At 44.1% G+C, this 12,177-nt stretch overlaps 1 protein-coding gene and 1 pseudogene across 2 annotated transcripts; both read right to left on the bottom strand.

Annotated features, from left to right (window-relative positions):
- Positions 1-987: 987 nt before the first annotated feature.
- On the bottom strand, positions 988-5,247 carry LOC146259999 (E3 ubiquitin-protein ligase TRIM39). 2 transcript variants are annotated; one of them, XM_084669597.1, is made up of 7 exons: positions 4,906-5,247; positions 4,245-4,771; positions 3,654-3,749; positions 2,890-3,120; positions 2,698-2,720; positions 2,389-2,507; positions 988-2,088 (listed from the first exon to the last, which is right to left on the bottom strand). In XM_084669597.1, the coding sequence occupies exons 2-7, from the start codon at positions 4,764-4,766 to the stop codon at positions 1,550-1,552; spliced, it is 1,530 nt and encodes a 509-aa protein (XP_084525723.1). In that variant the 5' UTR covers positions 4,767-4,771; positions 4,906-5,247; the 3' UTR covers positions 988-1,549. The 2 variants fall into 2 exon arrangements, with proteins under 2 accessions (XP_084525723.1, XP_084525724.1); XM_084669598.1 differs by having other exon boundaries at positions 4,245-4,806; positions 4,906-5,232.
- A 1,305-nt stretch (positions 5,248-6,552) lies between these two features.
- LOC146260000 (UDP-glucuronosyltransferase 1A5 pseudogene) lies at positions 6,553-8,456 on the bottom strand (annotated as a pseudogene).
- Positions 8,457-12,177: the final 3,721 nt, after the last annotated feature.

Raw genomic sequence — 12,177 nt, forward strand, 5'->3', positions numbered from 1 at the left:
TAGTGCTGTAACCTTGCCGTTGTCGTGTCAGTCAGAAGAAAAGTTTCATCAATGCTCCAACATGTCTGTAGAAATACTAGAGAGGCTTAAAACAGTGTTCTGGTCTTAGTCCTGATCCTGGGCCTTGACCCTAATCCTAGTTCTTAGTCCGAGTCATCAGCTTTTTCCCCACACTGTGTGTCTTAAACACCCAATCTCTGGTGCTCAGAACCCTCACGTTCTATCCAACCCCACCCCCTCTACCTAGTAACCACAGTGGACCACAGTGGTTCTAACAATTTTTTTAACAAGCTGTCTGTCTAGTTTGTAAGGATATCATTTGATAACATTTTCATGTTTGTACTTTGTACTTTTACCGGTTCAGAAAACGGCCATTATTTTGTAGCCCAGAAACCAACAGCATTAGTAGTGTACAGTTCTCCTGCAGTGTTGTTAGTGGAACCCTGTTTGAGTGTGTCTATAGTTATCACCTGAGGCAAAATGGTCCAGTAACAGTCTTTTTCTATTGTCTCAGTGTAACATTGTAAATATTTAATTGTGTCCCGAAAGCATCATGAAGAGCATGTCCTGAATAAAGTTTGAGGGGAAATAAGTTCCTTGTCTTTATTGACGTTTAGTCATAACAAAACTGAATGGTGTTGCTCAACTTTTGAGGCCTGCAGTGTTTTGAAACGCTGCTAGTCTAGTTTCCTCCTAGCAGAGGGAGGGGCTAAGTGGAGGATATTGTTGGTCCCACAGGGATTGATAGCTGTGGGGTGGGGGTGTAAGGTGGGGTGGTGGTGGGGGGGGGGGGGTAGGGGTTGCTGGAAGGGCTGTTATTGAAAGGTTAAAAACATGTTTCTGTGCCAACATTCCATGGATCTAGAGGGAGGGAGGGAGAGAGGGGAGGGAGGGAGGGAGGAGGAAAAGAGGAAGGGTATCTAGTTCCCTGGGGAAGGCCATGTGCTAAATGCAGTCGAGTGCAGATGGACAAATTGTTGACCAGAATGACAGTCAGAAAAGTGCATTTCAATGGGACTGCACATTTATTTGTAGCGTTACATGAAATACAGTGTTTGAAACATTAGACATAGAAAATCAAAATTGTTTCACTAAAGAAAAATATCTTCATGACTTTAAACTATTATGTACACAGCAGACGATATACAATTGAGTAGCTCTGACCTAAAATCTGATTGGCTGACAGTCATGACATGAACTTATCAACAAATAAAACCTTCCAAGATCTGTATAAATATATTTCAGCCCCACTGGCTTGCTCGTTTGAATTCTTGTGCATGTTGTCTGTTACTAAGGCAGAGCTAGCTTGTAGAGATACCACATGCCTACATTTTTACAGGACACCTATACACATGAAACATCACTATAAGACACAGATTAATGGAAACAAATTGGATGAAAGCATCTTCTAAATGCAAATGCCAAATGCATTTATAATAATAACAATGGATTCATTTAGCAGACACTTTCATCCAAAGTCACATATAATACCGTTGGGTTTTCTACTGTCCTTGGTATCTCTCCACATTTCTCCCAGGAACCCTGTCCGCTACTCTGCCGAGACAGACACCCTCCCAGCAGAGATGGTCAGAGGGTGTCGTCTGCAGCTGGTGGACAGGTAAGGGAACACCCTCCTGGTGAACCTGTGTTTAAACGAGTAGATGATGGAGTTATCGCTGGCGTCCGAGAAGGTGAGCCTGGCCCGTTCCCAGTCCAGATGCACCCTGACTCTCTGGGTCTTCCTCTTCAGGGTGAGGGGGGTGCCGGTAGGGCTGCAGGCCCGGTACTGCCCCCCGATGAAGCAGACCACCCACAGGCCCTTCTCTGGGTCTGGGGGGAACCACTCCTTCCTGGGGAAGTTGTCCTGGGCCACACCCAGGGCCCAGCAGCTGTTCTCCCCCACCTCCACCTCCCACTTGTGGGAGCCGGAGCTGTAGGCCTCGGAGCCCAGGACGCACGCATGGTAGCGGAATCTCTCGCGGTTGTCTGGGAGATGGCGCTCCTCCTCCTCACTGTAGCGCACGCTGACCAGGTTGTCGGACACGCTCAGGCATGTGTCGGCTGTGTTTGGGTCCAGAGTCACCGGCGCTGGGGCATTGACAGAGAGGGAGTGAGGGAGGGAGGGATGGATGGAGAAGGAGGAGCGAGGGAAAGAGAGAGTGGGAGGAAAGGAGAAGGAGGATGACAGAGGGTAGAGAGGGAGAAGCAGAGTAAGGAATAGAGACAAAGAAAACAGACATGGCTTGTCAGAAAGAAAGAATAAAACAAGAATAAATAAACCAACAACCAATACAAGGAGAAAGGACGACAGATGTCTATAAAATCAAATAAAAAGTAAACAAAAAAGGTGGCGCTGACGTAATCGTTCATCGCTGGGCCTGCACTTACTGTAGTGCACCAGGTTCTGCATGTTCTCCCAGGCGTGGTACCGCATGCAGCCCAGGTGCTGGGCCAGGTCCAGCAGAGACCCAGACACCACCTCTGGTTCCTCCACGCTCAGCTGGGTCCTAGTGCACACAGGGTTAGCGTGGCCAGCTTTAGTTCACACAATGTAGGTTAAGCATAGGTAGCCAAGCTGACATGTCTGTGTTGAAAGCAGTACTGAAAATGACTGTACACAGACAGGCATTATCTAGCTGAGTATGACTCGGTTTACATACAGAATAACCCAGAGATTGGCCTGAATGACACACCCACCTCTCAGAAGTCTTCTTGAAATTCTGTAAGGAAAAGAACAGAATAGACAGTTGCAGGGTATCATTACAGGTAGACCCTGTCTGGTTAGCATTTCTCTCCCGATAACATGGGAGAGGTCATTGTACCTGTAAAGGTAGGGTACTATCCCTTTAAAAGGGGGACCACTGTACCTTCAAAAGGGTGGGACTGTACCTTTAAGAAGATCACATCTTCAACAGCCATGGCCTCTTCTGTCTCCCTGATGGCGTCTGTCAGACACGCAATGTCATCCATGATTCTCTCCATCCTCTCCTTCATCTTCCGGCTCTTCTCCTCTTCCTCCTCTTTTATTGAAGACATCAAAGCCGCCTCTTCGTCTCTGAGGAAATGGTGCAGCTTCTCAAACTCCTCCCCCACCACGCGCTCCGCATGCTCTGATTGGTTCTACAGGTGGGCGTGGAGACAAGGGGGAGTGGCACAGTATCCTAGGCAATCGAGACTGCCTCTGTGTGCCAAACCGCCAGATGTTTTTGGGAAGCCATCTTGTTTTCAGCAAATGGAAGGTGTTGTGTGATCCATGCCTTGAGGTACTGGGCTATAGTCTTGCTAGTATGTGTTTACCCAGCTATTAAGAAACATAACTGACCTATAACGTCCCAAAAAGGCTGTGACATTTAGTACACTCTGTAAGACCTTAAGGAACGTTACAAATGTGTTAGGTACGTTTCTTGTACATCATGACATTTTATTTGAGGTCATGCACATAACTCCTCATCCTCGTTACTTACAGTACCAATAGGGGATCTAATTGTGTGTACGTTCAGGCAACGTTTATAACATTACTAAAAGGACGGCATTAGGACATTCAGAGGCCCCCACATTTCTATGTCCTGAATAGACTCGGTGCATGACTTTGTGGAGACTAAAATAACACACACGTCATGTCCTGGAACTTGATTTTGTTAGCTGGGTAGTACCTTGATATGCTGGGCTATGGCCTGGCTGGTGTGCAAGGCAGTGTTCAGCGAATCCAGCTTGCTCTGGAGAGGCCTGAGAGATGACCGCAACTCCCTCTGAGAAAAGAAGAGAGGAGAAGGGATGACAGGATGTAAGGAGACGAGATGACAGGAGAGGTTGATGATGGGATGCAAGGAGAGGAGGTGACAGGAGAGGAGATGATGGGATGCAAGGAGAGGAGGTGACAGGAGAGGAGATGATGGGATGCAAGGAGAGGCGGTGACAGGAGAGGAGATGATGCGCAGTAAGGAGAGGACATGACAGGAGATGATGGGATGCAAGGAGAGGAGGTGACAGGAGAGGAGATGATGGGATGCAAGGAGAGGAGGTGACAGGAGAGGAGATGATGGGATGCAAGGAGAGGCGGTGACAGGAGAGGAGATGATGCGCAGTGAGGAGAGGACATGACAGGAGATGATGGGATGTAAGGAGAGGAGATGACAAGAGAGGAGAGGAGCATGAGAGACAGCATGAGAGGTCAAGACTGATCCTTTCTCTCATCAATCCTTTTCACTCTTTCTTTTCATCCATCCATCCATCTACTGTCTTACCTTGCAGTCCAGCACCGCGTCCTCCACGGAGCAACATTCGTGCTCCTCGTGTTCCTCCCTCTGACACTCTGAACACACCAGCTCCTCCTCCTCCATGCAGAACATGCTGAACATCTCCCCGTGCTCTGGACACTGCCCCCCAGCCTCCCCGGACCCCCCGCCCCTCCCTGGCCTTCGGGTCTGCCCCTGGAACAAGGAGTCCAGCAGGCGGTTGAGGACACAGTCCAGCAGGTTGCGTCCGTAGCAGACGGTGCAGCCTCCCTGGCCTCCCAGCTCTCTCTGACACAGCTCCACGCAGACCTGGCAGAGACGGTGTCCGCAGGGGAGAACCAGAGCCCCCGCCGCCTGGCAGCCCGGGCACACGGACTCCGACACCTCCAACCCCTGCTCCTGGGGATCCAGCCCAGGCTGTGGCCCACCCTGCTCCTGGGGATCCAGCCCAGGCTGTGGCCCACCCTGCTCCTCTGGGTCAGCATGCCCAGGCTGCTCACCGGGACCTCTCTGGTCTGCCTTCTCTGCCATGGACTCTGGATTATGGAATTCTGGATTATTTGTTCTGGAACTGAAATCTTGAAGTTTGATACTGGATGCTACATCACTGGACCAATGTTCGTGGATAACCAACACAAATAATTATTAGATTACATAGTCAATGGATTACCTTGTCTCTGGTGTGCCCGTCTTCTCACTTCTGTCAACTGGAGGTTAATTTCACAACCTCTAGTGCTGCCTGTCTGTCTGTTTCTCTGCTAGCCTGTCTGCCTGTTTAAATGCCTGTCTGTCTGCCTCGATACAAGTCTGCCTGTGTTCCTGCCTGTCTGCCTGTCTGTCTGCCTCAATAAAAGCCTATTCTCCAACCTGCCTGTCTACAAGTCTGTCTGTCTAAATGTTTGCCTGTCTTCCTGTCTAAATGTTTGCCTATGTGCCTGTCTAAAAGTCTCCCTGCCTGTCTGCCTGTCTAAATGTTTGCCTGTCTGCCTGTCTAAATGTTTGCCTATATGCCTGTCTAAAAGTCTCCCTGCCTGTCTGCCTAGTAGCCTGACTGCTTTCCAAAGTCCCACCCTCTACTGACTATTAATAGAAGTCTGTTTACAGTCCAGCTCTGCTTGTACCTGCCAGAAAAACAGGCTGAAAGTTGAGAGTTGATACATACACACACACTCGCACACACGCACACACATTCATGGACAGTCTCATGGATACACACAAAACCACAAACACACACACTTGTGCACACAAACACATGCACACACACACACACACGTGTGTCCTGAAAAGTAAGTACAGGGACACAACGTTGTTTGGCACTCAGCCAACTGACTCCCTTTACATTATAGAGAACATACGTATATGTTGGTGTTCTGATGGCTTGTATCAGGTAAGACACTGCCAGTGCCTGACACAAATAGAGAGAAACACACGCAGGAAAAGCTACTCAGTAACTGAGTCATTTTTTCTTCTAGGGTGGGCGATTATGCTAGTTGTCTAGCTGGCATCTCCAGGGGAGGTTTGCCAAGTCCTGGCCTCACACATGCTTAACCCTGCGGGGGCCCAGGGCACTACCCGCTGCCCAGGCCTACCTGGGCCTACAGGGACCACATTTGGTTTGCAGTCTCTATTTCTAGAACATCATAGTGATTTAGTAATATTCATTAGCTTTTCCATATACACAAAGAACCAAGTGCATTTACAACACTACCATCTCTCTATTTGGACTTTTGCCACATTTGCTTTTATTGTTTTATAGTGTATGAACAATCAATGGAACTGTAATGGCAATTATAATCAATATGTGTTGTCTCCAGTTCGTTGTACAATACCTTATCTTTAGCCTTACGTGTTAACAACCAGTGACATCTAAATGTTGACATCATTCAACTGAGGACAGATGACATCATTCAACTGAGGACAGATGACGTCATTCAACTGAGGACAGATGACGTCATTCAACTGAGGACAGATGACGTCATTCAACTGAGGACAGATGACGTCATTCAACTGAGGACAGATGACATCATTCAACTGAGGACAGATGACATCATTCAACTGAGGACAGCACGGGGATGGAGCAGTGAAAATCATCTTTAAAAAGGTTTTGATGGCACGTTGTGAATATTATCTCTCTTTCCCCCTAGTAATTTCTTTTTGAGGATTTGGAGGTAGGTTATTAGTTTTTGATACGTTTTAACTGTATTCATCATGGGTCACATATACTTCATGTTTACAAAATTTGTATAAACTGTGATATTAGTTTTTTATTTTATTACTGGACTGCAGGTTACATTTCTCAGCATGTTAAGAACAGTTCATTAATCATTTAAAAACATTATTACATATTGACACTGGGTTTATTTTTATTTTTTTATACTTTAAGTATGATAAACAAATAGTTTATGTAGTATATACATCCAGTGTATCAATATTTTATAAATTAAGCTATAAATCAAGAACAATAACAAAAGTAAATATTAATACCTTTTTACAGCTCAGTTGTATACGAATGTATGAATAATGTTTCATTAAATTGATTTGAAGTCACAATGCTGACAAATTAACTTATATACCACATGGATTTTGGACACTTTCGTAGTGTTAAAGAAAGACCTATTCTTAATCTTTTTTAGTTTTCTGTTTCCTGCATGATTTGAAACAAAAAAAGCGAATAGATCCCACTGTAATTGTTGCCAACAGAAACAAAATAGCCAGTAGGAAACTGATTGCATCAAGGGAATGATATGAGTACCAAGGCATCTTATGAGACCCTGTACGCAAGTGGGCAGCTCCTTTGTGTCTTATGACATATTCAATCCAATAGAGGGCAGTGTCTAAAGGATGCATAGGTTTATCCCGATGAAGACTAGAAAGTTGTTGCATGTTGTTCTTGTAGGAGGGGTCATGTAGGACATCTTGAATAGCTTCTAGAAAGTTCTGGCTCGTGAGCTTAGTGACTTCTAGCACCTTAGCAGCACCCCGTGTCTCCATTCTTAAGAGATTTTCAAACTGGTCAAACAGAAGTGGCAAGCCTACAATTGGTACTCCATGATACATGGATTCATAGACCCCATTGGTTCCACCGTGGGCCACAAAGACCTTGACCTTTGGGTGGCCCAGAAGGTCGTTTTGGGGAATCCACTTCATTAACATGGTGTTGTTACCTAATGTCGTTGGTCGCTCACCTTGATGCCTCCATATGACCTTCTGAGGAAGCTGGGCAAAAGCTGCAGCAATCTCATTGGTTATTTCCAAAGGCAAGCCTTTTACTAGTGTTCCCAGGGACATTAAGACAACCCCATGCTCACCTGAGCTCTGTACGAACTCCTCAAGCTCCTTTGGTAGAGGTTTGGAGTCCTTGCACTGAAAGCCACCGATGTACACTATGTTAGGCATTGTAGGTCTGGGAAACTCAAAGACAAAGTCCACCCTCATGAGCCAGATGTCTGTGCCTTGCAGAAGATGGTAGAAGTTAGTTCCAGGCTCAAAGTACTTCTCCACCAACTTATCATAATGAGGACTAACCACAAAACTATCAATGTACATGTTGAGGAAGTAGTGGAACATGTTCTTAGCCCTCTGGCTGAAAGTCATTTTATCTGGGACTGCACATCCCGAGGTGGGCACATAGGATACTGGTGAGGGGGCCACCACAAAATGTCCCTCTCCACTAGTGATCCACCTCACATTAAAGACAGTGGGCAGTTTGAGCTCATGGGCTACTAGTACCCCGATAGGTATACCAGGGTCCAAGAGAACCATGTCATACTTGGTATCCCGAAGACTCTGCATTAGATCTTTGTTTTCAAACATCTGCACCACCAACTGGCTAGCTTCCTCGTGCGTCTTTGACAATGCAGTCAACATCTCAGAGTAAAAGGATAAGAACGCCATCACTGATGCTCCTTCCTTCTGGATCTCTAACATCCTAACCAGGAAGTTCACAAGGAAGTCTTGCTTTTCACTGCTTTTTGCTTTTGGCGTGGTGATAGTGATGGAACTATAATGTGGTGAATCCTCCTTGATGTACCAGCTATTGGACGTGCGGATCACTGTGACCTTGTGACCCCTGGCGTGAAGCCCCTCAATCAGCAGTTTCATGTTGACCCAGTGGCTACCATCCACAGGGAAGACCAGTATCTCACCTCCATGAGCTCCAGGACCTCCCAAAAGAGCAAAGGTCACAGCCAGGACCACACAGGTTAGAGGAAGACACTTCATATTCCAACTCTAGAGAAATTACATACATGTCAGTTAGTACGGAAATTATTAACTTAATTTGAAACCAGTAATATAGTTTACATACATTTGCTCCTGACAGATTTACAAAATACCTTTAATAAATACTAAAACTTGATTAAACCAACTTCTAGACATTAGAAAACACAGAACTAACTCCAGTTCACTTGATCTTTCAATTAAAGAGGAATGTTTGGATGCATGGATTAGAACAGTTAAAAACTTCCCATTAAAATTCTAATCATTTAAACTAAACACTAAATGTATTCATTGCTGCAATTTAGCCTTGTCATTTCATTTGAAAGTCCAGAGACATGCATGGATCATGGCTCATCTCCAATAAAAACCATTAACAGTAATCTTGACAATGCTCTCAGTGTGAGACCACACACTTCAAACTACCACTGCCATTTGCATTGATTTCATTTACATGCATTAATAAACAAAAAACAAATATTTTGGAAACGTTTCCTGGAGAGAGCTGTAACCAAACAAAATTCCCAAATTCTCACATTCCTATCTAAAAAACAAATATTGCATTCACTTTCAAGCAAAATTCAAATCATTTAGTGAATAGAAAATTAACACAATTGTTTGTAGTGTTTTAATCTGTCGAAGTTTGAGAGTTGTAGAAGCCTACCTCAAATACCTGTGCAGCAACAAACATATTACAGACTGTGGTTTCCTAGATTGGCTATTAAAGAAGTAAAGTCCAAACTCCAAATCCTAGTCTTTATGTTGCATCATCTGGGAGAGTTTATTCAGAGTAAAAGTTATATTCATATTGGCAGCAGATGTGTGGGTATGTGGGTATGTTTGTCTGTGTGTTACAGAGAAAAAGACAGGAGGCAGGGTTGTAATCCAAACCTCTTGTTAGACTCTCTTCCCTCACTACTGCCACAGTTTCTCCCCCATATTCTAATCCCACTCCCTCAGTATTATTTCTAAACAATAACTGGTAACATTTTGACCTTAGACTTACTCTCTAGTGTCACAGACATTTCCTAGTCACATCTTGCAAAAACGTTACTTATGGCTATGCAGGCATAAGCAAGCTTTAACAACAGCATAATGACAGTTTACGTGATACAAGCATCATCATTTATAGGTATATTTCTCTTCTAAACATGACCATGGGTCATGTTCTCATGAGCTAATATAGCAGGGTATAGATCAAACATTGTTTATTATATCCAGAACATTCAGAACAGTATAAACGTAATAAAGTAATAATTTGTTGTAATCTTTAATAATTGTTAATGGATCAGTGGTTGATGACAGACCTCTTCAACACACACAATGGAATGTAAATACATTATTGGTGAATGTAAAACAATTTAACCTGTCAAATAACATCACTATCGTGTTTGTCTAACAGTCAGCACAAATACTGTTTCTACAATGTAGAAATGGCAACATTATATATATATATATATATATATATATATATATATATATATATATATATATATATATATATATATATATATATATATATATGTACACACACTGTATCCACTATATGCATACCATTTATTTAATTGTGGAAAAAAAGCCCCCTAAGGCTGGCCGACATGATTGGACCGACGGAGACCGGTGTAAAAAGGAGTAGACGTGCAAATTGGAATGTGGCTACTCGACCAAACAACCCCAATCTTATCTGCTTTCGGCACCCTAACCAGCACAGGCCTTGGCCGAGACTGCAGCAAGACTTCTCTTGCATTCCCTACCCCCTTCCAACAGACACCTGAGGATTGTTGTCTCTGTCTGGGACCTGATCAAGGCTGTCTCCATGGCAATACAATCTGCGAACTGAGAACTGTCTAATTGTGGCCTAGGTGATGGCGACAATCCAGGCCTACTCATACACAAACTTTCGCTTGTGGATTGCGTCTCTGTCTTGGGTCCTGACCAAGGATGTCTCCATGGCAATATTAGCTGCGAACAGAGTATGTGACTGATTGTGGCCTAGGCGAAGGAGCCAACCCAGGCACACTCATACACACCCCTTCCCCCATCCAATGCCTTCGCCTGCTTGTTCCCCCAGTATGGCTGGCGGGTCTGTGACCAGCGCCTAGTATGGCTGCAGGTCCAGATGCTGCTTGTCCATACCCCTCCCCCCTCCCCGATGCAAGTCATGTGGTTCTGTAATGTCGTACAATGTGCTTACATGCTGAGGTGTTTTTTGCACCTCAGTACCGTACTCCTCTAGGAGTATAGTCTGGGGGTTGCCTTTTTTTTCTCCTCTCTCTCCTCATGTTTGAAAATGTCTTCCCGTCCTGTCTGCCCCCTTGTCATGTTTGTGTATTAGAAACTGCAAGTGGCAGCTCGGATCTAAGACAGATTCGACAGACCGCAAATAGAGTGCGGCTAGTTAGATCAACACTTGTATTATTGTTGTTGATTTTATGTAAGGCACTTTGAGCTGCAATTCTTTTATGAAAAGTGCTATATACATAAAGTCTTACTTACTTACTTACTTACTTACTTACTAATTTCACCTCACAGCCACGGCAGTGACCCAGTCATTGTTTATAGTCCAGTCATTTTATGAAAAACGGTAGGACAAATTGCAACAGAAGCAGACTCAACTGGGTTTCTATACTCAATATGTCCTGAGTAAGGAAAAAAAGCCCCAAAGAATCCCATTAGGGGAAAGTTTAGAAAAAGACCCAAATACAGCCTATTCATCCACCTATTCACATGTATAAGGTAAAATGTTAACCTTTAGATATCACTATGAAAATTACTGAGTTGGTTTCTCACATCGAGACAAATCCAAAATGTATAACTAGTAAAAAAAAAAAAATGGGAACATGAGCAAATGCATACATAATGTATGCGCTAATTTGCATAAATACCACAACATAATTAAAAGTTGGATATAGCCAGGTGAAAATGTCTTGTAGAATCCTGTTGATATCTTACAGTAAAAGACTATAGAGGCAAACAAATTTCACCATAAGGGGCAGAGATTCAGTCATTCATTCACGGTCCACTCAACTGTCAATCAACTATCACTAAGCTGTCACTTAGGTAAGAAAGATATCCTGTTGTTTCTCCTATATGGATTATTCAACCTACATTAGTAAAACATACCCGGTGATCAACTACAATTTCAACAAAATCTACAAATGAGCTGCACAAACTGAGATTCTCTAGTGGTGCATTGTGTACGTAATTGTTTGATCCAGCCACTATTTAATTTACCTACCTTTTGTCTTCCACATTTTCCTTACCCTTGTCTCCTGTTCTTCCCTTAGACTCATCCCCCAGAAACAGTCCCACGGACCCAGCCCCAAACCTCGTCTCTACAATAATAATTCATAAAGGCTGGTTTAAAGTACTTCTTCCTGCCTTTATGTTTTCATGCTCATGGGTAGCCTAAATGGGTTCCATTCAGACCTTAACATTAAGTATTTCACTGTTGTCAACAAGTACTGTATATAAGTCTATGATGGTGACTTGGTCAGCGAGAACGCATCTGATTTCCCAGAAGTCATTGCAAGAACACACGCATCTCAAATTGTTCTCCGTCCTGGGGGTCTTGCAAGACCGTTCTCACAAGACGCTTGGCAAGAACGTTCTTCTCAAGAACTCAAGAAGTACGTTTTTGGCATTCTTAGGATTGATAAACAGCCATGGAAATAGTATTGACTTTGGCAAAGTGGATGTATCCAGGTAAAGCGCTCCCTACCTATAG

This window comes from Hypomesus nipponensis, chromosome 13 (assembly GCF_054491055.1).
Source record: "Hypomesus nipponensis isolate SF chromosome 13, ASM5449105v1, whole genome shotgun sequence".
Classification (NCBI taxonomy): domain Eukaryota; kingdom Metazoa; phylum Chordata; class Actinopteri; order Osmeriformes; family Osmeridae; genus Hypomesus; species Hypomesus nipponensis.

Bases quoted from the DNA above. Each gene is read 5' to 3' on its own strand.
- LOC146259999 (XM_084669597.1), bottom strand. From the start codon at position 4,766: ATGGCAGAGAAGGCAGACCAGAGAGGTCCCGGTGAGCAGCCTGGGCAT. The intron at 3,750-4,244 runs GTAAGACAGTAG...TTCTTTTCTCAG, and splicing joins ACGCGGTGCTGGACTGCAAG to AGGGAGTTGCGGTCATCTCT. The intron at 2,721-2,889 runs GTACAGTCCCAC...TTTTCCTTACAG, and splicing joins AAGATGTGATCTTCTTAAAG to AATTTCAAGAAGACTTCTGA.